The sequence below is a fragment of the Antedon mediterranea genome, chromosome 5 (assembly GCF_964355755.1).
Source record: "Antedon mediterranea chromosome 5, ecAntMedi1.1, whole genome shotgun sequence".
NCBI lineage: Eukaryota > Metazoa > Echinodermata > Crinoidea > Comatulida > Antedonidae > Antedon > Antedon mediterranea.
The window spans coordinates 7,845,346-7,873,281 of record NC_092674.1 but is presented as its reverse complement, the minus strand read 5'-3'; the positions used below and the strand labels follow the sequence as shown (position 1 = coordinate 7,873,281).

The 27,936-nt window shown below is 32.3% G+C and overlaps 2 protein-coding genes across 3 annotated transcripts; both read left to right on the top strand.

Moving 5' to 3' along the window:
* Positions 1-1,718: 1,718 nt before the first annotated feature.
* Positions 1,719-12,175, top strand: LOC140049652 (uncharacterized). The gene is made up of 13 exons (XM_072094601.1): positions 1,719-1,896; positions 2,000-2,248; positions 2,977-3,111; positions 3,195-3,335; positions 6,427-6,558; positions 6,707-6,847; positions 7,474-7,782; positions 8,173-8,240; positions 8,630-8,870; positions 8,996-9,298; positions 9,504-9,582; positions 9,771-9,876; positions 10,672-12,175. The coding sequence occupies exons 1-13, from the start codon at positions 1,719-1,721 to the stop codon at positions 10,801-10,803; spliced, it is 2,214 nt and encodes a 737-aa protein (XP_071950702.1). The 3' UTR covers positions 10,804-12,175.
* Positions 12,176-14,057: 1,882 nt separating this feature from the next.
* Positions 14,058-26,908, top strand: LOC140048563 (uncharacterized). 2 transcript variants are annotated; one of them, XM_072093307.1, is made up of 13 exons: positions 14,058-14,858; positions 17,351-17,746; positions 18,044-18,292; positions 18,595-18,729; positions 19,562-19,702; positions 20,238-20,369; positions 20,531-20,671; positions 21,920-22,231; positions 23,120-23,187; positions 23,470-23,710; positions 23,929-24,228; positions 24,441-24,519; positions 25,835-26,908. In XM_072093307.1, exons 1-13 carry the CDS (start codon positions 14,780-14,782, stop codon positions 25,923-25,925), a joined length of 2,364 nt encoding a protein of 787 aa, XP_071949408.1. In that variant the 5' UTR covers positions 14,058-14,779; the 3' UTR covers positions 25,926-26,908. The 2 variants fall into 2 exon arrangements, with proteins under 2 accessions (XP_071949408.1, XP_071949407.1); XM_072093306.1 differs by lacking the exon at positions 25,835-26,908 and adding an exon at positions 24,690-25,422 and having other exon boundaries at positions 14,060-14,858.
* Positions 26,909-27,936: the final 1,028 nt, after the last annotated feature.

Here is a 27,936-nt window from a genome sequence, read left to right as displayed (position 1 = left end):
ACTTTGTATTATTATGGTATGTTGTTAAAGCCTGTTTTCCTGTCGACGTTAAGTTACGTTGAGTTGCGTTGAGTTGACATATTCAACGATTTAACAGGAAAAGGGGGTAAAAATTAACGTTGAAAATCGTTAAAATCTTAAATCGTTAAAGTTGAACTCGGTTCAACTTTAAAGATTACGATCGTTACGATCGTTAAAACTGACCAATCAAATGGTCCACAAATTACGTCATTGCAGTTTGTGAAAAAATAGGTACGCGCTGACAATTCTTGAATGTTTACAACGCGACGATGTTTTTCACCTTTTTTGTACACTTTTAAGGTCTGATATTTAAAAAAAACAAGTGTAAGTTAAATTAAATTATAATATTAAACCAATTAAATTTAATGTTTGTCTTTAGTGTAAGCCTAGATTAAGATATCAACGAAAGTATGTCCTAGGCTGGGTTTAAGCATCAAAACCCGTAACTTTTTCAATTTTTACGCGGTCCCGGCTGCGCGTGGCCGGCCTTAGTTTTGCAACACTTCACGTCCGCGTGTCCCAGCAACGCTCGAGAGAACCAAGAAACTATGAACGATCGCGTAAAAATGTGTAAATATTAGCGGTCCGACTCGATCATCGTCATCGCTATTTTATTTTCAACTTTAACGATTTTAAACTCAACGCAACTCAACGTATTTCAACGTCGACAGGAAAACAGGCTTTAGATTGAGTAATCTAATAATTTCGGTTAATTTCATTGCTTTACATTGTTAAATATAATACAACTTACTAACCGAATATTGAGTTTAGACACGTAAATGAGCGTACCACTTAAACTTATTAGCCACATACAATTGGACTTTAGTGGAGATGTTGACTGAACGTTTACCAATCTTGTTTCGGCTGGTTATAGCTTTATCTTTGACGTTCCATTTTGGATTCGCAGGTAGTGTTTTATAATTTTACAGGCATATTATTATAATTGTATATAATATAGAATATAGATATTATCTTGTTCACTATTTACTCATGGTTCTAATTAATTGTATTCATTAAAATAGTCTTTGTAATACAAATGTTATTCTTGTTGAAGTGTTTGTGTATGAAAACAATAATTTCGTGGGACGGTTCGCACCATGCTCTGTCTTATAAAAACTGAAACGGTAAAGCTGTTATTATTTTATAACCCACCCTGATTGAAATACGCTCTATACCAGACGGAGTGGGTGTCACATTGTCAATGTGATAAATGAACTATCTGTTGTAAATAGTCCTATTATTATTAGCATCGGTTAAGTAGAACTGTGATATAATAATACGTCATTACCTAAATTATTGTATGTATTGCATTTCCGTCTGACTCTATTATTTCGGCAAAACCTTTTGAGGCAAATGGTCTACTTTTAGACCTACAGAATTAATTTAACTGCCGTAAATTGACTGCCATGTATGTATGTATGTGCGGACATTCTGTATCTGCCTCGTGAGATTTAAATATATACATTAATACAATCTTATTTTTTATAGATCCATTAGATATAACAATTCATTCTAGATCGCCACTAGTTGACGATAATAGTATTGGTTGGTTTAGTGGATTCACACTTCAAGACGACAGAAACATTAGAGATTTATCAGTTGGAGTATTATACAAACATATTGATGGGAAAGATAACGTGACTTGGGATGATACTGGAAATTTTAACGGTCCCTCTTCTAGACCGACGACAAAGGATATGCAAGACGGTAAAATATTTCCCACCGAAAGTAAAGTTATATACCGATTACACGCAGATTTTACATATCTAGGTGTTAGTGGCTTACAGGCCGCAGACAGGGTTGGTGTCTTTTCATTCGAAGCTAAGAAAAATGATGTAGTCACAAACTCAGCAATTGTTCTGACATCCGCTTCTGGTGAGTAATGGCATGGTATCATTTTAATGTTATATTTTTAATAGGTATTATAACACATCAGCCAGTCTATTACACTACTTAGCTTATTGGTATAATTTTACAGCTAATGTGAAAATGGAGTACAGAACAATAACGGTCGGTATTGGAGAGTCTGTTACTATCAATCTTAGTAAAGGTGGTGATCTTACCGATTTACGTTGGAGACATAACTACGGTGAGGAAATACACAATCTGAGGGGTAATACGTCTGCTGTGATTGAAAACATACGAAGAAAAGATGATGGCGTATATGAATGTTATACAGGTGATAGCCCGAATGGCACCCATGGTATCATGAGACTTATTGTTAGAAGTAAGTGTTACAAATGAATAATACAAAATATTATGTAAAAAGTGTAACACGTCAAACCACCACAAATATTATAATTACTGTACACATTTGTTTAAAGGTTTTCATGCCGAATACTGTAATTTTTTTGTTTCCAAAAGTTTATATTTTGAATTAATTTCATCTGGATCCAAATAATGAATTCCTCTTCTGTTGATAAAAATAGACCTGCGAGAAAATAAATAAGTACAGATAATAGTACGGTTGTTATTTTTGTTCTGATATTGAAAAACATTTAATTATATATTAGTTTATATTTCTGTAATTTAAACCATTACTCAGATTTGCCGAACATAAAGTTACTTTCTGTTCTATAATTTATAAACCTGTCGAGTAATACAACTGCATGTTATTACTGTACACATTTGTTTAAAGGTTTTCATGCCGAATACTGTAATTTTTTTGTTTCCAAAAGTTTATATTTTGAATTAATTTCATCTGGATCCAAATAATGAATTCCTCTTCTGTTGATAAAAATAGACCTGCGAGAAAATAAATAAGTACAGATAATAGTACGGTTGTTATTTTTGTTCTGATATTGAAAAACATTTAATTATATATTAGTTTATATTTCTGTAATTTAAACCATTACTCAGATTTGCCGAACATAAAGTTACTTTCTGTTCTATAATTTATAAACCTGTCGAGTAATACAACTACATGTATTTTATATTTTAATGAAAATCTATTAGCTTGTCCTTCACCAAAATGGAATCCTCCAGACTGTGAAATGAACTGTCCGGTATGTTATAATGGCGGAGTGTGTGAGGATAAGACGGGTGTCTGTATTTGTCCAGCAGGATTCAACGGCGATTCTTGTAAAAACGGTAGGGCTAATTATAAACTGCTAAAATCTGTGTAAACAAATAGATATTAAATGGATTCTATGTAACGTGTTTATTTGCGATAGGTTGTGGAAATAACAATTGGGGTCGTGACTGCAATGTTGTGTGTTCTTCTAGTGGAAATTGCAGAGGATCTCTTTTATGTCCACCTGATCCAGTTGGTTGTACATGTATCAATGGTTTTGGAGGAAAAGACTGTACTTCAGGTTAATAATTATTATTGATAATGTTTTTCTATGGAAATCAGAAGAACATTTACATGATTAATAAATCCGTTATAATGTCTTAAAATATTCAAAAACAATTTTACTTATGATACGTAGCCATACTTTCCATCTGCTTCATAAGTTGTATTATGTATTATTTAGATGTTCGATGATACACTTAATATATAAAGAAATAAAACGTTTATTACTCATGATAACGTTCATTTCTCATGATAACGTTCATTTGGCAGAGTGCAGCCACAAAGCGCAAATTAGCGCCAACATTCATTCAGATCGACGGTGCCGTATGTACAGTCGGGCAGCAAAGTGGTTGACCTCACGAATTATTACCAAATCAAAATTTGAATTGCTGCCATCTTGGAATCGCGATAAAGCAAGTAGTGCGGAATTACAAAATGCAGCAAAAAAATGTTCAATAACATTTAAATAGCATATTCATACAATTAAATTTATATTAATAAAATTCAACTAAGGAGTTTACGAAAGATAGGCTACTTAAGAAATACTGCCGAGATCGGTTCCCCCACACGGCGTAGGGTACCGCAGTGCTAAGGGGCCTAGGTAGGAAAAAATCTGATTTTACCCGTTAAACATGCTTGAACCAAGGCCATTTTAATATATATTATCCAGATTATATATCAAAACAAACTGATAAAAGGATTTGTTGATTTGCTTCTGATGAGAAAAGTGCCGGATTCATTTCGCTGACGGCGAATGAATACACGAATTTTCGCCATTTTCTAGCACTAGCCTTGGGTACCCAGACAGCTGATAACGATTATATTCGATTGTCCAGACGTCTCTGCTACTGGTGCTCAATACTACAGTATGTATTACCATGGACCTATAGGTCCATGGTATTACTGTACATATAGTACTGTATGTTTAGTTTTTGCTTTCTTTATGGCAAAATAAATATTTAATTTTTATTATTGCTTATTTTCCTTTAACTTTATCCAAGAAGTACATATTATTATATATATAAATAAATGAAAGACGCTAGTAAATTACCAACTGAACATTTTATTGCACTACAGGCTGTTTCATGAGTATGAACTCAATCTTCAGGTGCTTGGCTCTGAATCAGAGCCAAGCACCTGAAGATTGAGTTCATACTCATGAAAGAGCCTGTAGTGCAATAAAATGTTCAGTTGGTAATTTACTAGCGTCTTTCATTTATTTATATTCGGCTCTACATTTTGTATCGAGCACTTTCGCTTTCATGGTCTGCGTTAAATTCACCACGATTTATATTATTATATATATGCATATTACAGTCAAGTTGCAACTGACACGAATCCACTTCACTTTGGTTACTAACTAAATAATTAATACAGTAAGTAGTATAACATCATATAACTAACAAACAAATTAACAAGTTAATAAATTAACCACCATTAAATAATTTTATTTACACAAAAGTATTTTACATACAGTATAACATGTAATATCTTGTTTACATCGAAGTAAAATATGCCTATCAAACTATCTTGCTCAGGCTAAAATATCAAGTTATATATGTCAATATTTGAGTTAAATCATCGCGATAATAAACATTTTTATTTTATTTTTTATTTTTAAAGACATCTGTTACGTACATCAAGATGAATCACAAGTCGGATAGTTTATTCTTAGAAACCTGAAAGAAAAAAACACCAATAATGAGCTATTTATAGTTAAATAATTTTAATGTCAACTTTAGTCATCCTAAATTGTGTCGCCATGATCACTACTACTATACTGTATATATAAATATCATACTATGTACGACCATCCAAATTACCTCATCCTACCTACAGTCCTTCCTAGCCTAGGCTACATTATTGTCATTACAAACCTCCAACAGCCACAACATATTTTCTTTTCTTTGGCAAAGAATTTCCCGTAATATAGTCCTAAATTAATTAAATAAATTAAAAGGTCTAGGCCTAGGACTTTCTTTAAATATCCGACGATATATATCCATAATTCAGTGGATATAGATTCAACATTTTAACCATAATATGGCTTCACATTGATTATAATAAGTCGGCGATATGCCACTAAAAACTAGCCTGCAGCCCTCTCTATCCCTCTACAAATAGCACTGGGTTTCCGGCAAATGGGCTAGGCCTAGCCTAGGCCTAGATAATAAATACAAGTAAGTTGGGTAAATTTTTTTACAACCAAATAATCTACAATTATATTGCAATATTTACCAAACTAGCACCAAATCCAAAATAATAAAGCTACTAATAACATATTTTGGTATATTAACTGGTTTAAAAACGGATTGCACATAGTGATTTTGAAGGATTGAAATTACTCAACCACACGGCCTGTACTAAACATACGAATCCAAGATGGAGTCTGCTTAGAATATATCCCCAGCTTTGAACGGATATTGAATCCGTCCCACAAGCTGAACCAAGCTTAAACTTTCAGAAAAGATAGATTAATAACCTAATAACCAACCACTAAGTTTTTATAAAGGTTCCGCGCTGATGAGAAAAGTGCCGGATTCCCTACGAAACCAAACAAATAAATCATGTAGCCTACCTCAACGAACACCTCCATCTGCACTTTTTTCTTCAATAAGCTCTGTCGTCATTTCCTAAGCTATTTATACCAAAATTTTGTGGCGGGAATAATCATCCATATTAGGAGTAACAATTTCCAAATATAGAAAGATATAATTTAACCCGGATGGTGGAAATTGCAGTAGATTTGTAAGGGTATTTCCATGCAAAATGCTTGCCGCGAAGTGAAAAGCGAACCGGAAGTCACTATAACTTGGCGATGCTCAGTGACCTGCGCAGTTAAAAAACAGCGTTTTAACGGTTAAATGAGCACTTTGCTGCTCGACTGATGTAGTTCACCGGTGTGGACGGAACTGATGAGCATTACGTTTCGACGCTCTCTATTTCTTGTTCACGTAATATATAAATATGATGGTGATAGGACTGTCAGCACTTATGCTCCACGTGTTATTTCTTTATTTTTGTTTCTATATGTTGTTACTGTTTTCGTCATTGATGTTCTTAATTACAATGTTATGAATAGTTATTACCAGAGCCACCTTTTTTCAAAGATTGTGGAAATGGATACTATGGAGCTGATTGTCAGCAAAAATGTAACTGTGCCAATAGCAACTGTAATCGAGTAACAGGATGTAATTCAGCATCAGAATGTTCATCTGGTTACACTGGTGACCAATGTCTAGGTATAGATTAATTAGATACTATTATCAATGTTTTCATCATATTTTTGCAGTAGTATTTATTATCAATATTATTTTTAAAATAATTATAATTTGCGATGACACGTATATAGTTGATAGACTAATTAAAAACACATGATTGCTTCCAAAGAACCTATGTCATGTTCACCTGGATTCTTCGGTGTTTTGTGTAATTTCCCATGTCACTGCAAAGACTCTGAGGATTGTAATCGAGATGGAAGTTGTACTAATGGATGTCATGAGGCTTGGGCTGGACCAAAATGCAGCATAGGTAACGACACACATTAAGATATGTCATAGAATATTATTCAGGAATGTATAATAGAGATAAAGAATATTACTGCACAACTTAAAAAAAAAAATTGTTGTCTTATTTGAATATTGACGGTATAAACTATTACTTAAATTGAAAATTTACCCCAAAATATGTCTATAAATATGAAGTTCATTATAAAAATTGAAAACTATGTAAAATATTTTTTTTAATGTACTCTTAAACAAATATATTCTTTTGAAAATAGAATACTACTTGAACCTTTTTAATGAAAAAAAACCCCATTTTGGTAAATTAAGTAGCATTTTGTAGATAAAGCCCTTTTCTCAAAGTAGAGACGAATGTGCCTACGCATTTTTTACTGTAATATCTGCTTCAATGAATAGAAAGTGTTGAACAGAACAATAATTTTTGTTGTATCTTGCATATACATCATGACATCAATACAGTTTGCTACATAAGGATCACGTATTACTAAAAATTAAGTTTTTTGTTTGTGTAAGACAACTATGCCCGAATGTATTAACCAAACATGTATATTCTAAGAAATTATTATTGATTTATATTTTAAGAAAAAAAAAACATAACGTGTTCTTCTTAAAAAGTTTCTTGTTCATAATTAGCATTGCCGTACCGTTCTGAACCACCAACTGTAAACCAAACAGCAACTACTCTAACGTTTGACGTCACTTGGATTCCCGGCGAAGACTATGGAACAGGAACAATTACAAGACGGAAGCTTTCGTATAAATCAACGCAAATGGATTCATTTATACCAATAACTGAATCTGATAATGATTTATTTATTGTTATTGATAATCTCATCCCAAATACTCAATATCAATTCTATTCTCAATTTTCGAGGATGGTTTGTGGTATTGGGGTAGATGGGCCAAGAAGTACACTTGGACAAACTATCACCATATGTACTAGTAAGTATAGTAATAACGTAATAATTTGAGATTGAATTCAGCTAACACCGTACCAACAACATCAGTATTAAATCAGTAATATGGAAACAACCGACCAATTAAGAATATGTTGTGTTGGCTTTTAGCAGCAACAATAATTGGGTATCATCGATTGATTTTTTTTTTTAATTTGATATTTTATTTGAACTAATACATTTTCGATGTGTAGATATATTTTTAAGATTCTATAATATATATTAATAAATACCAATTTAATATTTGTATGGTTTATAGATGAAAGTACATAAATTGTTGCAATTGGTTTCATCTATATTTCGAAGTGACATGATACATTTTATTTCATTTCTATTCGCTCAGTTCTATTCATTTATTTCATTGCTTATGATATAGAACCTTTAGAGGAACCTAATATTGAGTTTAGGAACATTAAGGATCACGAAGTCACTATACGTTTAATGGTAAATTTAAAAATGTTTTTTTTTTAAATTTGGAATCATGTTTCTACGCAGCTTTGCCGAAATAAATATACGGAATGTATGTTTTAAAAATAAAATGCCATTGTTTTTCATATTATTGATTTATACTCAAACATTTACTAGATTTTTCACTACATATTTTCTTTAACAACTGCACTCAATTGTACGCGCAACAGAGATCAAGCAGAAGAAGAAAGGCTAAACCGCCCTGCGATATAACGATACGATAATTGCTAAAAATAAAAAAGTTTTAAAATTATTGAACATAACATAATTATTCCTTTTTATTTTTTTTCTTTTAACCTCCTGATAAAGAATGAATTTATTTTAACTTGATATAAATATTTTGATTGTACTGTATATATATTCAGCCTTTTTCCAGTGCTCCTGAACGAATTAAGTGTAACTATATTCTTCGATATCAAGTGAAATACTCGGACATTGATGGAAATATACAAGATGTTGTCAACACAACAAGCAGTACTCAATTAGAAGTTGAACTATCAGGATTATCAAGTTGTACTGCTTATGTCGTAAACGCTCGAGTTGTTAATGACTTTGAGATAGCTGGTAATTGGGGAGAGGACATGATGGTACAAACATCGCCATCAGGTAATTGTTTATAATAAATTGTGCGTGTTCAGGGCAAGTATTTGTACAATTTATAAAAAGGAGAATCCAAGAATAAACTACTATATATTTTTCAATAGTTTATTTATTCTCTGTTCCAAAAATAGAGCCATCGTTAGAAAGTAATCCATTCACAAATGGAACGCATTTGGAGATGAAATGGAACGCGTCTTGGTGCGACATCCCAGACTATCAGGTGACCTACCATTATGAACTGTCAAGTGGTATATTTCAGCAAGGAAGAACGGAAAAAACTGAAGTTGTATTATTTGGTGGAGAAATTGAGCCAAGTATAGAATATACTTTCACAGTATTAGCCTCATATTTAAACGTAAATGGTACATCTGACACAACAAAATTTAGGTTAGGGACCAATTGTGATTCACCAAACAAAAGCCAGAGTATTCAAGGTGTGTATTTTTCTATTTAGCTTTCAGATTAATATTGGGCTTCCCGTAATAGTTTATAGATATGTTTTAAATGTTAAAGAAATAATTGCTTAGAAACTAGACCTTTCGTGAAGAAGCTGTATGTAGTATTTCGTTTAGAAAATTCAACATGAGAAAAACAATTTCAAATGATAATTCTAAAAACGATAAAATATCCTGTTTTCAGGTTACGTCATAGGAGTTGTAATTGGCTCAATACTTTGGACAGTTATCACAGTTGCTGTCACCTTGACGGTTTCTAAACGGTAAAGTATTACTCTAAAGTAAAGTAATTTATGTGTTTAATGTTATACTCTTACTATGGTAAAGAAATTAGACAATGATAAATACAGAACATTACGATCAAATCATTTCTGGAAAAAAATTAGAAAGACAACCTTTACGATGGTGAACTATGAACTTTTGTTAACTTCGGTACATTTGTTCATTTTAGATTTAGCAATCAGTCAGAAAAAGACGTTGATAAAGACGTTGATAAAGCATCTGCTACTCCAAAAAATGTTTGTGCCATAGATACAGATTATCAAAGTTTGTCTAAACAAGGCCAACAGTGATGCATAGTGATACAGGACCGACAGACAAACAGACCGACAGACAGACAGACCGACAGACAAACGGACCGACCGACATAGTGAACTATACTGACCGAAATTACTGAACATGTTTAAAAATGTTGAAATGTTTAAAAACAGTTATATTTTTTAAATTTACACGTGCGTAGCCTGTCACTTTTGACGTGCTCGTATAACGTAATTTCGAGTTAAAAAGTAAGTCAAGAAAACAGAAATCGGGCAAAAAGAGTGCGCAATAACATTTAACGCGCACTGCGCGCGCCAAAATCTGCGCACTCATGGCAATTTTGTAAACGCTTAAAATTGCCTGAAACGTACTCTTATTTCATCGAAAATAAATTTTGAAAATTTTAAGCGCGCGTACGCATGCGTTACATGGGCTACGCACGTAATTGTATTGCCATATGATGATTTATGCCCTGAAATTTATGAGTACCAAATTTTATTTAATTGTGATTCATGGTTGTTAAGATATGATTACAAACGTGATTTCGTTAAATCGTGCATAGACCGCGTAATTTTTTATTGCGCACCGTGAAAACATAACCACATCGATTCCTGGCCATAAGGAATATTCTGTGAAAAATTGACTTAGCTAGATTAAACTGATATCAAGATAAGGTCATAAAGCGATAAAACGCATAGTGATACCGGACCGACAGACAGACAGACAGACCGACAGACAGACCGACAGACAGACAGACAGACAGACAGACCGACCGACCGACATAGTGAACTATAGAGTCGCTTCCACGCGACTAAAAATATGAAGAAAGTGAATATCAAGGTATTAAGCCTACCATTGCAGGTTCTAGTGAACACGTGTACGCAAACACCCAACCTGACACTCAACCTGTACCGGATCATGTTTATGATAATACATTTGAAAAGTGAAGAATATAAAACAATTGAGTTTTCTGTAGTAGAGAAACAAATGTAGGCCTAAATGTAGTAATGTAAAATATGTAGATACAGTACCGACACAAAAATTAATCAAGTCGACAGTTATAACTAATCATTTCCAAAAGAATGTGATTGTACATAAATTGTCTGTTTACTAATCACAAACGATAGATCATCCGATCATCCGTCACTTAACATTAGTCAACTCGTCCTTGAATGTCCTAGTGGAAACCAAGCTTACGCAGAGAAAACCAATCTTTTTTTATTAATTGTTAACTAAATATCTAAAATAGAGAATATAAATATTTCAGGCAATAGGCAAATTTCAATTATTATAAATATTATTAATACAATAATTCTTCAGTTCATAAAACATTTTTAGTACTACATGTCGATTTAAAAGCAGTAAATCAAGTTTTACTAATAATTATGTAATCGTGTCTTTAAATTAGTATTAAGGTTTTTAATATTTTAAAATTTTACGTTTTGCGTTGATTTTTGCATTGAAACCCATTGACTCTTTAATTATTTTTTAATTAAATTTTTTCAACTTTAAAGATGTATTGTCCCTTTGACTAATTCCCAAAAAATAAAGATAAAAGATTTCGAAAAAAGGTGGCTCATTTTGAAGTATCATAATAATTATTAACTATCACCAACAAATTTTCGAAAAAAAAAAATCATTTAACTGAAATACAGATGTTTTTTTTTTTGGTTAAAAAAATAACTTTGACTTCCAGTCAAGGTTTTCGATAAAAACATATCCCATAATGAAACGCGCTTGTTAGGCTACTCTGTATCCATAATAATAAAACTTCCTTATGATCCGTGTGAAAATACCTTCTCAACCGTGACAAGTTGTAAACAATCCTAATTAACGTATGCATAAATCGTACTCATGGTTTGAAATCTTTGTTTACTTTCGCTCGCGATGATTTTCCAGATGAAATGTAATCAAACTAATTTACCTGTTTATTACGTAAACTTGTTGTTTTTAGCTTGAATTTTCGACTTAAAGTGAATAACTTTAATATTACTTTGATATGGCAACTTTAAATTTAGAATATTTTGACCTTCACTTGTTTGTGTTTCAAGGGACAATACATCTTTAAATTATTATATAATCATATATTTAAATTGTTTTTTTACAGGGAGACAATATATATTTCATAAACTTTTAAATTGGCTTGAATGTGAGAATGTAACTTTTTAATTAAGTTTAAATTTATGCAGATTAAATATGTAATTATATAATTTATGTTTCAAATTGATTAATTAATTAATATTCAGATATCACCGGGCGGTTTAGAATGTGTTCTGTGTCTGTGCGAAAAATATTTTTGAATATATTTGTTTACTTTAATATGTGTTTTTATTTGTATCCGTCTTCATTTGCCTTTACCTATAATATGTTTATCTCGTGCTAGCAAAAAAAAATAAAAATCACTTCAAATCACAACTCAAAATCAATAAATTATTTAAAACAAGCACGAATGTGCAATACTCGGGGTACAGCGAAAGAAGCTGTAATGACGTCATAAGACCGGATGTAACGTCACATACACATCAATAACCGCGCTACCAAATACGGCTATATGGTACCATCTTCGAGACGTGATATGGCTGCATCCGGTATGAAATTAACAAATCCGGCTCTATAGCTTTGAGGACATGTCCCTGTAGTATATTCATGCTAAATCCGAGCTCAATACTACAACGAATAAGGGAGGAGTATTTACCGATTACACAAAATAAGTATTAAAAAAAATAATAAAAATAAGATGTACTGTGTATAATTATCATATTGCGTATACACTACTTTTCACCATAAAGTTAAAAAAAAAAAGTTTCGCCCGGGCTCGAACCAGGTACCTTAAAAAAAGCACGAATGTGCGATACTCGGGGTACAGCAAATGAAGCTGTAATGACGTCATAAGACGGGATGTGACGTCACATGCACATCAATAACCTACCAAATACGGCTATATTGTACCATCTTCGAAACGACATATGGCTGCATCCGGTTTGAAATTTAAAAATCCGGCTCTATAGATTTGAGGACATGTCCCTGTAGAATATTCATGCCAAATCCCAGCTCAATACTACAACTAATAAGGGAGAAGTAGTACTTTAAAAATCGCACTTTTTACTCAATAGTGTCCAGATGGAGAAAATGAGTAAGTCCTAGACTCGGGTACCCCGAGTAAAAAAAAAAGAAATACAATGAGAGTTGTATCATCAATTTAAGAATCGTCACAAAGTAAAAAATGTTGTGTTCACCAACTTGGTTTGACCACATATTATGCAAATGAATGGATCAAGAACTCAAGCCAGCGCAAGTCAACAACAACAGGGTGAGTAATGACAGGTAGTGAAACGTTTTATGCAATATAAGCCTACAACAAGAAGTAATGGGGCAGACGGGTAAAAGAAAATGTTTGTATACTGAGACTGGCAGGTAGAATGAACGTGTGGTAGCAGCAACAAGAACAACAAACGGAAGAAGTACTAACAGCAAAACATGTATCGTTGGTCCATGCTAACAGTTAGAAGAAACTCATGAACAGTACGGTGAGTTACATACTTTATACAGGTTGTTGAATTCCTCGGATAATTCTCGTTAAGAAACCATCGACACTTTTTTGCCTATAAATATACAAAAACATACAACATAGTGCTTTGACAATGAATAGTTCTACAAAATGATGAAAACTATAATGTGGGTTTATTATTGTCAGTAATATTATTACTGAACCAACGTATTTTAAACAGTTTATTAAATACAATACTTTAAAATACCATTGGGATAACATTATGAAGTATATTTTGTAAAAATTAATGAGTATTACCAGGGATCCTAGTGTTATTAAATAAACATAACATAGCAACTTCAACTATATAGACATAATTTAATTGTAGCATATTTATATTAAACAAAGGATGTGTCAGTTTGTAATCAGCTGCCCATGCATATTTAGGATAATAATAAATGTGAAATATTCATGAATATAAACTCTACAAATATTGCATACCGTATTGATTACGTTCTGTAATTATTCTATCATCTAGGATAAATAATAAGAATCGTTTCTTGATACCAAGCGGCACCCATTCAGGATTCAGTGGTGGCCTACGTGATAGTTTAAAAGAATGATTTATTTTTATTATAAAAATTCATTGAAGCATATCGTCACAAATGACAACAATACAAAAACGGATCTCTTTTATTTACACCAATCCACGTCACTTAATTTTGAAATTAATATTATTTCCTCATACGTTTTGCTGAAAACTCTTTTCAAAAATAGGCTTAACTTTTGGGAAAGACCCGTCTTAATCACCTTCGCCTGAAGTAGTGATATCGTGTTATAAATTCATTGGCATAACAGCACTACCTATCCAAATAATTTTGGTGAATAAAGCAAAAAACCTTATAATATTCAGTGCTTTCAGACGTGAACTGTTGGGATGTTGTAATCAATCATATCTACCCAAATTCCCACTCACTCCCTGGCCGTCCGTTTTCTTCCTCTGCTCAGACTTCTGCTCACTATGTCCATGAAGCATACTGTACTTTTCTTTTCTTCTACATTTCCCTCATATTCCATTATAATGTTTCTGTTCTCTATGAGTTGTTTTTTAAAATAGATTGTATATCTATTCAGCTTTTAGTACCGGGTTTAGCGTATTAAGGAAGTAATGACAATTACTATAAGTAAAAGGGGTCATGGGTTAATATACCGATACCTAAATAAATAAAGAAACAATTTGTATTGGGAGAGATAGGTTTGTTGTTGCTAAGAATAGATTTATTAATGCGACTGTTAACTTCATTGATTTACTTTGTTAAGTATACCACGACATACCAACCGAATATTGAGTTTCAGACACTTAATAAGGTACTACTGCTAGAACTAACCACCTTCTCATTCTCTGTACACAAGAAGGTGTGTGGACTTTAGTGGAGATGTTGGCTAAACTTTTTACAAACTCGTTCTACTTGATACTAGCTCTGTATATGACGTTTCATTCCGGATTCTCCTCGGGTATGTACTCAGTGTATACATTGTTTAAATTTGGTGTTCTGTAATTGTATTCAATTATATTAGCCTATGTTAATCCTACATGAAAAAAACAAAGGCCTACCCCTTAACTACAATGTACGCAAGCATACAGATGGGAAACCAATGTTTTTCGAACATAATGAGAGATGCGCGTGTAGAAGGAAGCCAAACTAAGTGGCCACTCTACTAGTAAATATAACATATAGGATTGTATAGGGTGTGTTTCTATTCAACAACGATTAAAAATCTCCATAAAACTTATTTGGTGCGCCTCGCATTGCGTTTCTAACGAAACGGTTATATATAATATTCAAGCCTACTGTAGGCCTACTCCGATACAGCTGACAGCAGATCAACATTACACTACACACTATAGTACCAAAACAATTGAATAAGCTGTATTATTTTTTTCTTGTATGAATAAATTGTTAAGGACTGATATTTATTTTATTGTACTGACACTAGTTACGTCTAGACATGCATGAGGGAACATATCTATATATAAATTTACGTAAGGGCAAAATTCGGTAAATCGCGCGTTATTTCTAGAATGTTTACTCGATGGTATATAAAGTTGGTTCGTACTTTCGGTACTGATTTTAACCGCCTGATGTAACCCTGTTTACTAATTAAATTGAGTTCGATAATTAGTTATTGACGATTAAAACGAATTTAGGTTCAACGATTTTCCCCAAATAGGGGTGTTTTTGGTCGTGGTATACACTGTCTAATGGATGTCCGTCTTGAAAAGTACCCGCAGACGATAATACGAGGAGGCTTCGCATTTTCCTATCTCCTCCTACGATAATTGTTTTTAATGGCTGAAAGCCGGTTGAACAGCTCGAGTACAGCATCATAATGTTGAAGACCGGCCGATTTTAAAAAAAAAATACTATTTTGATAGATTTAATATACGTTTATACAAATGTATTGATTTGCGATGAATGGAACATTCCAATCTCTGTTCCACAAGTGTATATTCCCTCAGGCGTCGTAAAGGCAAGTACTGTATACTCATAACAGAAATTCGATCCATTTTTTTTCAATCTGTGCTGCAGAGGTTGGATATAAATTTTTTTTAAACGGATAAAGAGCTAGCGTTTTCACTCGCCGAATATTATGTATAAATCTTTATTATTGCAGTTAAATCACCCACATCATCACCCTTCCCTCACTGGCATGAGTAGCGTTGTAAAACCAGTAGAGGATAGGCCTACGGTACATCACATGCCCTAAACGCAGAACAACTTTGGTGGGTAGGGTAGGAACCAACTTAAGTATGAATTGGCTCTAAGAAACAATTAAAAACCATTAGGCCTACTAATTAAGTTGAGTTAGATAATTTAATATTTATTGACGATTAAATCGAATTTATGATTTTCCCGAATAGAGGTGGTTTTCACAAATTGTTTTACATTATATAAACCTATACACGTCGTAGTGATGTATCGTTACATGTAAGGCCTACTGTACTATTTCAATCGACTAGGACGGTGATAGTTTCAACAAAGTATTACATCGCAATGTTTTACTGTGTTTAGTGTTCAACCAATTAATGTTACGTAATCGTGTTCGCTTGTCATAGATGGCGTAGGAGGCTGGCGATAGAGGATGGGAACATGAAAACCATTCTATAGCTATAGAGAAACTGATCGTATGTCGGTTAATAATTTCTATTTCAATATACCCTAAACAAATTATAGTGACAACAAATTTATGTCTGACGTTCTTTCGCAAATGTCTGTTTGAATGCTTTTACAACACACTGGTGCATTATGGTTGGAAATCTACAAAATTACAATTATATTTCATTTTGTAAACATCTCGTATGTTCAAACATATCACGTGTTCTCTCTTTTTGAGGAGAGTAACCCTAATATGATGTTTTTATTTATTAAATATAAAAGTAGTAGTAGATATCATGTTTTGTTACGTTTAATATATTCACGGGCTGAGTATGTGATTTATTAAATATGAATGCGAGTGCTAAGTCTAAAGGGGAATATGAACTTTAAGAAATCCTGAGTTAGATATCTTCAGTAATAATCTCAGTAAGTTTCGTAACATTGTTAGTAGCTTAGTTTAATCTTTTTTTATTGTTTGTGTACGTATTTGTCTGTGTTCCCTCCTGTAAGTGGTGAACCATGAGTTCACTGTTGGTTGGAAAATGAAATAAATAAATAAAATAAATAAATAAACATGAGTATGACATTTAATTTTTTTAATTCAAATTTTAAAAATGTGCATTCACCCGATCTGTATTCTAATGTAAAACCTTGCGGTCTCTAAATACAGTTAAGTCAAACAATAAATTATATTGTCTTTCAAATTTATTACTGTGTATTACATTCTATTTTCTATAAACATTCTAAGGCAAATAGGCCTAATACCTCTTGATTTACTCTTTCACTTACTTCACATAACTGCAATAATGTTAATAATAAGTTAATCATAAAATAAAATTTTCTTTAAAGGTCCATTAGATATAACAACATTTTCTGGAACACCACTGGTTCAAAATAATGGTAATAGTTATTTTCGAGGATTTACAATTGACGGCGACAAAGAAATTAGAGGTTTATCAGTTGGAATATTGTACAAGAATATTGAGGGTAAAGACAACGTAACTTGGGATGATACTGGGCCGTATATGGGTGCCAATACCGGTACTGGTTCTGAACTATCTCGAAGTATGCCAAATAATAAAATATTCCCAACAAGTTGCTCAATTAGATACCGAGTACACATTGATTACACGTATCTAGGCGTTACCTTACCAACACAGGCTGAACGAGTTGGTGTCTTTTCATTTGAAGCTAAGAAAAATGGAGTAGTCACAAATTCGGCAATTGTCTTGACATCCGCTTTTGGTGAGTAAGGTCATGGTGTTATTCATACATCTTTTTATTTAAAAAAAATGTATATCTGTTTGATAGCTTATTAAAAAACATAAAACAAAGTCTATATATCAATACGTCATGTACTATTATTTGCATTCTCATGACCTCACTTGCTCATCTTTCATTGTCTAGCTTTCTCCAGAAGACTGAAGCATAACAACCGAAACGTCAAGACATTCTTAATAATATTATACTTCCTGTTTGGAAACACATCGTTATACCGCAAACCTAACTTTTATTATTAATATTTGTATAATGGTTTTACAGCCACTATTGAAATGGAGCACAGAACAATAACGGTCGGTATTGGAGAGTCTGTCACTATCAATCTCAGTAAAGGTGGTGATCTCAACGATTTACGCTGGAGACATAATTATGGAAAGGAAATACACAATCTGAGAGGTAGTACGTCTGCTGTGATTCAGAAAATACGAAGAAAAGATGATGGCGTATATGAATGTTATACAGGTGATAGTCCTAATGGTAACCATGGTATCATGAGACTTATTGTTAGATGTAAGTCTTAATTTTTGTTTTTAATATGTTCTATTAAAATCTTTTATCAGCAATTATTTACCTTTTTACTATGGCTGAATGCAATGAAAAGACCACTGTATATACCTTTGTACACTTCTGTAATTGCACACTATCAATCAAGTTCTGAAATCAATTTGAATGTGTATGATTCAATTTTGAAGTATAGGCCTAAATTATATCGATTGATTATAAAAAAAAAAAAATACATTGACCATAATTTGGCTTTCAGAGAGACAGTAAACCTAAGTTATTATTATTGTATTTTAATCAATTTTGTTTAGCCTGTCCTTCACCAAAATGGAATCCTCCAGATTGTGAAATGGACTGTCCAGTATGTTATAATGGCGGAGTGTGTGACGATAAGATGGGTGTCTGTATTTGCCCAGCAGGATTCGACGGCGATGCTTGTAAACACGGTAATTACATAATATTGTTAAAACATACAATAGTTTATATTGGTTTAAGTATGCAGATAATAGTTATTGTTAAAAGATACAAAATAAAAATTCTGAAATAGGTTATTACAAAATATACTCGGATTCGTTACTGGTTTTGGAAGCTACATGTTATTCATAGTAAAAGAAAAACTGTGAACATTTATTTAAAAAGATGTATTTCCCCCACCCCAAATATGACAAATAAAGATTATAGAATAATACCTTGAATAGGCCATTTTTTGCTACAGTTTTTTTCAGGTAAATACTTTTTTTTTATATTCAATTTTTTGTAAATAACTATTATGTGACATCAAAATGAAAAACTATAAAAACAAAATGTTAAACATTTATTTTATCTTTGGGAAAATATAATATATTATCTTTAAAAAATCAGAGTAGGCCATATATATATATAAATACTTGTACATATAGAAAATGTAAATATAACATAGCTACGAAAAAAATATAATTGGTTGAGATATAGTAATCTGAACCTTCTAACTTATACTATACTTAAAACTTTACACAAGGCCATATACATGACTGCAGTCGCGTGCTCAAGTTAGTGTTTACCGACAGACCGACAAACCGACAAACTGACCGACATAGTGAGCTGTAGAGTCACGTTGCACGCGACTAAAACATTCTTAACTTGGATTATGAGAATAATAGGCACATCTGCTTAAAAAGATATAAGAACTAAAACAATGATTGAAAAGCATTCTAAGAAATATAGAATTGGTATTTTGCAAACAAGTGTATAATGTTTGAATTATGAAATATCAAATATTGCACTGTAATAACATAATAGGTTGTAGCAGAAATAACTGGGGTCGTGACTGCACATCTGTGTGTTCTTCTATTGGAAATTGCAGAGGATTTCTCTTATGTCCGCCTGATCCAGTTGGTTGTGCATGCATCAATGGTTTTGGAGGAAAAGACTGTACAACAGGTTAATACTTATTATTGGTAATGTTTTTCTATGATGGAAATATTTAGATAAGATATTATATATTATTATTAATAAATCCGTTATAATGTCGTAAAATATTGTTTCAAAAACAATTTTACTTATGATACGTAGCCCTACTTTCCATCTGCCTCATAAGTTGTATTATGTATTATTTAGATGTTCGATGATACACTTAATATATAAAGAAATAAAACGTTTATTACTCATGATAACGTTCATTTCTCATGATAACGTTCATTTGGCATAGTGCAGCCACAAAGCGCAAATTAGCGCCATTCAGTTACCGACGGTACCGTATGTAGTTCACACACCGGTGTGGAACTGATGAGTCTTACGTTCCTGAGCGTAATCGACGCTCCCTTCTTCTCCGTCACGTAAATATTATGGTGATAGAACTTTCGGTACTTGTGCTCCACGTGTTGTTTCTTTTTTTGTTTCTATCGCTGTTACGGTTTTCGTCATTGTTGTTCACATTTTTTTGAATAGTTACTACCAGAGCCACTTTGTTTTAAAGGGTGTGGAAATGGATACTTTGGAGCTGATTGTCAGCAAAAATGTAACTGTGCCAATAGCAACTGTAATCCAGTAACAGGATGTGAATCAATGTCAACATGTTCATCTGGTTACACTGGTGACCAATGTCTAGGTATATATTAATTAGATACTATTTTCTATTGTTTTCATCATATTTTTGTATATTAGTATAGATATTAACAATATTATTTTTATAATAATTTATAATTTGCGAGCACACGTATCTAGTTGATAGACTAATTAATAATTAAAAACATATGCTTGATTCCAAAGAACCTACGTCATGTTCACCCGGATTCTTTGGTGTGTTGTGTAACTTTCCGTGTCACTGCAAAGATTCTGACGATTGTAATCGAGATGGAAGTTGTACTAATGGATGTCATGAGGCTTGGGCTGGACCAAAATGCAGCATAGGTAACGACACACATTAAGATGTCAACAATTTTAGTCAGGAATGTATAATAGAGATAGAGAATAATACTGCCCAACTTTGAAAAAGGCTACTACATTTTTTTTTAATGTCGATGTTTGTCTAAAGGCCAATTTACACAGACGAGCGGTAACGGTAAGCGGTAATTGTAAGCGAAACACCGCGTGGCTTTTCCCATTTACACAGCGCGCGGCGGTTCTCGAACAGAGAGAGGTGGAAAGTAGGTGCGTGTAGGCCTCGAGGCTAATGCATGTTACAGTCACTGCTGGCCTGGATGTGACTGACTGTCAGTAGGCCTAGCACACACAGGCCTACGTTTTAGAGGGAATTGTTGCCTAATAACGTACTAAAATGTATATTTTCTTTTCACTATGCTTATACGAACATTAGTCACGTCGTAGGTGTTTGTATTTCTGAATAAAAAGAAGAAGAAACTATAGGCTAGGCCTACTACGGCACTCGTATTTATTGTCGTCTTTCACTCGACGGACGCAAAAAAAAAGTTGTTGATAGATGACGTCATTTCAATCATGTCGTTGGTTGGCCAGAATCAATAATTACCGCGCGGTATTTTCACAAAATCGAATATGTTTCGATCCTGAGCGAATTTCCGCTCAACCGCTCGTCCGCTCCGCGTTCTGTGTAAATGGTCATAAGAAATAACATAGATTCTATTTTTGCGTTTTCCGCTCAACTTTACCGCTTACCGTTACCGCTAGTCTGCCAAAAAAAGTACAGTACAAAATAATTCGGGAAAAGGCTTTATCTGCCATTTCCACCCCCCAAAAAATAATAATAATAATTGAAAACTATGTGAAATATTGTTTTAATCTACTTCTAAAAAATATATATTCATTTGAAAATAAAATACTATACTTTTACCGCGTTTAGGTAAATTACTCAGATATAGCATTTTGTAGATAAACTCTTTTCTTAAAATAGGGAGAATAGGCCTGTTAGTTATTACTATCTGCTGCTGTGAATAGAAATTGTTAAAAACAGAACAGTTTTTTATGTATCTTGCATATATCATGACATCGATATAGTTTGCTTACATAAGGATCACGTATTACTAAACATGTAGTTTTATTTTTTTGTAAATATGTATTATCATATATAAACAAATGGCCACATTTGCGTATTCTAATAAATTAATTATTCTTGATTTTATATTTAAAACAAACACAATGTGTTATTTAAAAAAAGTTCGAATGCGTTTTTTTTTATAATAGCATTGCCATACCGTTCTGAACCACCGACTGGAGTAAACCAAACAGCAACTACTTTAACGTTTGACGTCACTTGGATTCCCGGCGAAGACTCTGGAACAGGAACAATTACAAAACGGAAGCTTTTGTATAAATCATCGGAGATGGATTCATTTACCTCTATAGTTAAACTAGATAATGATTTATTTATTTTTATTGATAATCTCATCCCAAATACTCAAGTTCAATTCTACTCTAAATTTTCGAGAATGGTTGGTGGTATTGAGGTAGATGGACCAAGAAGTGCACTTGGACAAACGAGCACCATATGTACTAGTAAGTATAGTACCGGTAGTAACGTATCATTTCAGATCGAATTCAGACCCTACCAACACATTTATCAGTAATTGTTTCCTGGGACACATCTTTATTTTCATAGGTTGAAAGTGCTTGAATTATTATCTATTGATGACTTGTTTAAATTACATAGACTTTCATTAAGATTTAAGGTGTTGAAAGGTTACTGTCCCCATTCTTTCAATGAGTATATTAAAACTAGTGAAAGATGTCCGGGTAGGCTTTTACGTTGGAATTCGAAAGGCAATACTTTTCACAATTCTGTATTTGTTTCCTTTCCTAGACTATGGGAGCAAATACCAAATGACATAAAAGATTCACAAACAATTTCAATATTTAAGGCTGCTCTAACAAAACACTATATTTCATGTTATGTATAATTTATTTGTATTTTTCTTGTATATGGTTTTATCTTTAACTGATTGTACTGTATGGAGTGAGTGCAGAATCTGTTTGGGCTTTAGCCTATTCTCATTCCTGGTTATTTTTACATTGATGACCGAATAAATATTATAACAATCAACCAATTAAGAATATTTTGTGTAAGCTTTTAAATGTAGCATCAATATTTGTTGTTTTTTTTTAATATCATCAATTGATTCATTTTTGAAAAATATTTTCAAATACATTTTGTATTACTAATACATTTTCAATATGCAAATATACTTCAAAACATTTATAATAATAATAAATATTAATGAATATCAATTTAATCTTTAAATGGTTTATAGATGAAAGTAGATACATTGTGTAATTGTTCTTTATACATGGATTAATCTATAATCCTATGTTTTGAAGTGACAGTATAATTATATTTCGTTTCTATGCGCTCAGTTCTAATCATTTATTGCATTGATTATGATATAGAACCGTTAGAAGAACCTAAGGTTGCGTTTAAGAACATTGTGGATCACGAGGTCACTATAAGTTTAACGGTAAATTTCAAAATGTTTTTATTTTATTTTTTGATCATTTTTCTTACGCAGCTTTGCTGAAATATACCGATGCAACAGAGATCAAGCAGAAACGGGAATCTTAAACCGCCCGGTGGGACTATGGAAATTGTTACTCTTCCCTTGATATAACACGAATTAGTTAAAAAAAAAACAGTTTCCAAATTAATGAAAATAACATAATTATTCTTTTTTATTTATTTCTTTAACCTCCTGATAAAGAATTTTTATTGATATAAATATTTTGATTATAATTATATTCAGGCGGTTTCTAGTGCTCCTGAACGAATTCAGTGTAACTCTATTCTTCAATATCAAGTGCAATACTCAGAAATAGATGGAAATATACAAGATGTTGTCAACACAACAAGTAGTTCTCAATTAGAAGTTGAACTATCAGGATTATCAAGTTGTACTGAATATGTCGTAAACGCTCGAGTTGTTAATGACTTTGAGATTGCTGGTAATTGGGGAAAAGATATGATGGTACACACATCGCCATCAGGTAACGATTAGCTATATTTAAGTTCCGATTAAGTATGTCTTACAATAGTCCATTTTATTTGAAATTATATATTATGTTATATTTTAAATGCTATTTTCTTATAAATATAAAGTAAATGCTATATTTAGTGTGTTTATCTAAATTGAAAAAGAACATTACACTACAACATTTTCAGTATTATTTCAAATAGTTATATTTATTCTCTGTTCTAATAATAGAACCATCGATACAAAGCAATCCATTCACAAATGGAACACATTTGCAGATAAAATGGAACGCTTCTACATGTGACATCTCAGACTATCAGGTGACCTACCATTATGAACTGTCAGGTGGAATACTTCAGCAAGAAACTACAACAGAAACGGAAGTTGTGTTTGGCGGAATTGAGTCCTGTAATATAGAATATACATTCACAGTATCAGCATCATATTTAAACGTTGAAGGTACATCTGACACAACGAAATTTAGGTTAGGGACATATTGTGAATCACCAAACAAAAACCAGAATATTCAAGGTGTGTATTTTTCTATTTTGCTTTTGGATTAAGATTGGGCTTTCGTAATAGCTTTATAGATATGTTATAACTGTTAAATGTTAAAGAAATAATTGCTTAGAAACTAGACCTTTCGTAAAGAAACTGTATGTAGTGTTTCGTTTAGAAAATTCAACATGAGTAAAACAATTTCAAATGATAATTTCAAAAACGATAAAATATCCTATTTTCAGGTTACGTCATAGGAGTTGTAATTGGCTCAATACTTTGGACAGTTATCACAGTTGCTGTCACCTTGACGGTTTCTAAACGGTAAAGTATTACTCTAAAGTAAAGTAATTTATGTGTTTAATGTTATACTCTTACTATGGTAAAGAAATTAGACAATGATATATACAGAACATTACGATCAAATCATTTCTGAAAAAAAGCCCTTTGCGATGATGGACTATTATTAACTACGGTACATTTGTTCATTTTAGATTTAGAAATCAGTCAGAAAAAGACGTTGATAAAGACGTTGATAAAGACGTTGATAAAGTATCTACTACTCAACAAAATGTTTGCGCCATAGATACAGATTATCAAAGTTTGTCTAAAAAATATAAAGAAAGTGAATATGAAGGTATTAAGCCTACAGTTACAGGTGCTGGTGAACACTTGTACGCAAACACCCAGCCTGACACTCAACCTGTACCGGATCATGTTTATGATAATACATTTCAAAAATGAAGAATATAAGAATATAAAACAATTGAGTTTTCTGTGTAGAGAAAAAAAAATATGTAAATACAGTACCAACAAAAAAATTAATCAAGTCGACAGTTATAACTAATCATTTAAAAAAAAAATGTGATTGTAAATACATTGTTTGTTTACCAATCACAAGCGATAGATCATCCGACCTGTCACTTATCATTAGTCAACTCGTTTTTGATTGTCCTAGTTGGAGAAAATCAATCTTTTTTTTTATTAATTGTTAACTAAATATCTAAAAGAGAGAATAGAAATTATCAGGAAATAGGCAAATGCCGATTATTATAAATATCATTAATACAACAATTATTCAGTTCATAAAACATCTTAAATATTACATAGTGATTTAAAAGCAGTACATCAACTTTAACTAACAATTATGTAATTGAGTTTTAAAATTAGTATTAAGGTTTTTTAATATTTTTTGAATTTTACGTTTTGAGTTGATTTTTGCATTGAAACCCATTGACTCTTTAATTATTTTTTAATTCAATTTTTTTCAACTTTAAATTAATATTATAATTAATATATTTAAATGGTTTTTTCCAGGGTGACAATGTATATTTCATACACTTTTAAATTGGCTTGAATGTGAGAATGTTGTTTTTCATACCATAATTTACTTTTTAATTAAATTTAAATTTATGCAAATTAAATATGTAATTATATATGTTTCAAATGTATTAATTAATTAATATTCAGATATCACCGGGCGGTTTATAATTTATTCTGTATCCGTGGGTTTCAAAAATACTATATTTGTTTACTTTAATATATGTTTTTATTTGCATCCGTCTTCGTCTGATTAGTGATTTAACTATTATTTTGTGTTGCTTGCAAAAATCAATAATTTATATTCTGAAAAAAAAAGGAAATACAGAAAGAGTTATCAACCACCAATTCAAAATCTTCACAAAGCAAAACATGTTGTGTTCTCGGCGTTTACCAATCACCTGGTTTGACCACATATGCAAATGAATGGATCAAGAACTCAAGCCAACTCAACAGTCACCAACAACAGGAGCAGTAATGACAGGTAGTGAAACGTTTTATACAATATAGGCCTAAAACAAGAAGTAATGATGCAGACTGGTAAAAGAAGCTGTTTGTATAATGAGACTGACGGATAGAATGAACGTGTGGTAACAACAAGAACAACAAACGGAAGAAGTAGGCCTACTATCAACATGTATCGTTGGTCCATGCTAACAGTTAGAAGAAACTCATGAACAGTACGGTAGGGCCTAAGTTACATTATTTATACAGGTTGTTGAATCTCTCGGATAACTCGCGTAAAGGAACCGTCGACACTTTTTTGCCTATTATCATACAAAAACATACATCAATTGTTATCTGTGCCTACACGTGTAAAGTGCTTTGACAATGAATAGCTCTACAAAATGATGAAAACTATGTGGGTCTATTATTATTCTTGAACCAACGTATTTTAAACAGTTTATTAAAATACAATATTTTAAAAGACCACTTGGATAGCATTATGAAATATATTTTGTGAAAATTAATGAGTAAGATTATCAGAACCCTGGTATTATCAAATTAAAAAAACATAACAACTTCAACCATATAGAAATAATTTAATTGTAACATATTTATTTAAACCAAGGTTCATACGGTTTGAAGTGAACAATGATACATTGGTGTAATCCCAAAAGTTTGGCAGTTTGTATATAGGCCTAATATCAATGAAATGTGAAATATTCATGAATATAAACCCTAAAAATATTGCATACTGTATTAATTACCTATAATTATTCTATCATCTAGGATACCAATCAGGATTCAGTTGTGGCCTGTGATAGTTTAAAAGGAAGGTCTATTTCTATTATAATATATTATTCATTGAAGCATATCGTCACAAATGTCAACAATACAAAACGGATCTCTTTATTTAAACACCAAGGTTCAATCCACGTCATTTAATTTTGAAATTAAAATTATTTCCTCATATGCTTCGCTGAATAACTCTTAAATTAACCCTAACTTTTGGGAAAGACCCGTCTTAAGCACCTTATAAAACTCCTGGTTATGATGGGCCTGAAGTAGTGATATCGTGTTATGATATTCGTTGTCATAACAGCACTACCTATCCAAATAATGTTGGTGAATAAAGCAAAAAACAATATAATATTCAGTGCTTTCAAACGTGAACAGTTGGGATGTAATGTACATGTCTACCCCTTCCCACCTCACTCCCTGGTCCTCCTTTTTCTTCCTCTGCTATTCATTATAATGTTTCTGTTCTCTACGAGTTGTTTTTTAAAATAGATTGTATAGCTATTCAACTTTTAGTACCGGTTTTAGCCTATGAGGAAATAGTTACGATTACTATAAGATAAAGGGGTCATGGGTTAATATACCGACACCTAAATAAACAAGGAAACAATTTGTATTGGGAGAGATAGGTCTGTTGTTGTTAAGAATAGATTTACTAATGCGACTGTTAACTTCATTGCTTTACCTTGTTAAGTATACCACGGCATACCAACCGAATATTGAATTTCAGACACTTAATAAGGTACCACTGCTAGAACTAACCACCTTCTCATTCTCTGTACACAAGAAGGTGTGTGGACTTTAGTGGAGAGATGTTGGCTGAACGTTTTACAAACTCGTTCTACTTGATACTAGCTCTGTCTATGACGTTTCATTCCGGATTCTCCTCAGGTATGTACTTAGTTTATACATTGTTTAAATTCGGTGTTCTGTAATTTTATTCATTGATATTATGTTGATCCTACATGAATAAAACAAAGGTTGACGTACAATGTACGCAAGCATACAGTTTACATTTAGTTGTTCAGGGATGGGAAGGTATACCACCGATGTTTTTCAAACATAATGAGAGAGATGCGCGTGTTGAATGAAGCCAAAATAAGTGGTCACTCTACTGGTAAATATAAAAGATTGTATAGGGTGTGTTTCTACTGAAGTCTAAAAAATCACAATAAAAAA

Coding starts and splice junctions, on each gene's coding strand:
- LOC140049652 (XM_072094601.1), top strand. CDS start 1,719: ATGCAAGACGGTAAAATATTTCCCACCGAAAGTAAAGTTATATACCGA. Junction 3,336..6,426: donor AGGAAAAGACTGTACTTCAG/GTTAATAATTAT, acceptor CTTTTTTCAAAG/ATTGTGGAAATGGATACTAT. Junction 9,583..9,770: donor ACCTTGACGGTTTCTAAACG/GTAAAGTATTAC, acceptor TGTTCATTTTAG/ATTTAGCAATCAGTCAGAAA.
- LOC140048563 (XM_072093306.1), top strand. CDS start 14,780: ATGTTGGCTAAACTTTTTACAAACTCGTTCTACTTGATACTAGCTCTG. Junction 18,293..18,594: donor CATGAGACTTATTGTTAGAT/GTAAGTCTTAAT, acceptor AATTTTGTTTAG/CCTGTCCTTCACCAAAATGG. Junction 20,672..21,919: donor TGGACCAAAATGCAGCATAG/GTAACGACACAC, acceptor TTTTTATAATAG/CATTGCCATACCGTTCTGAA.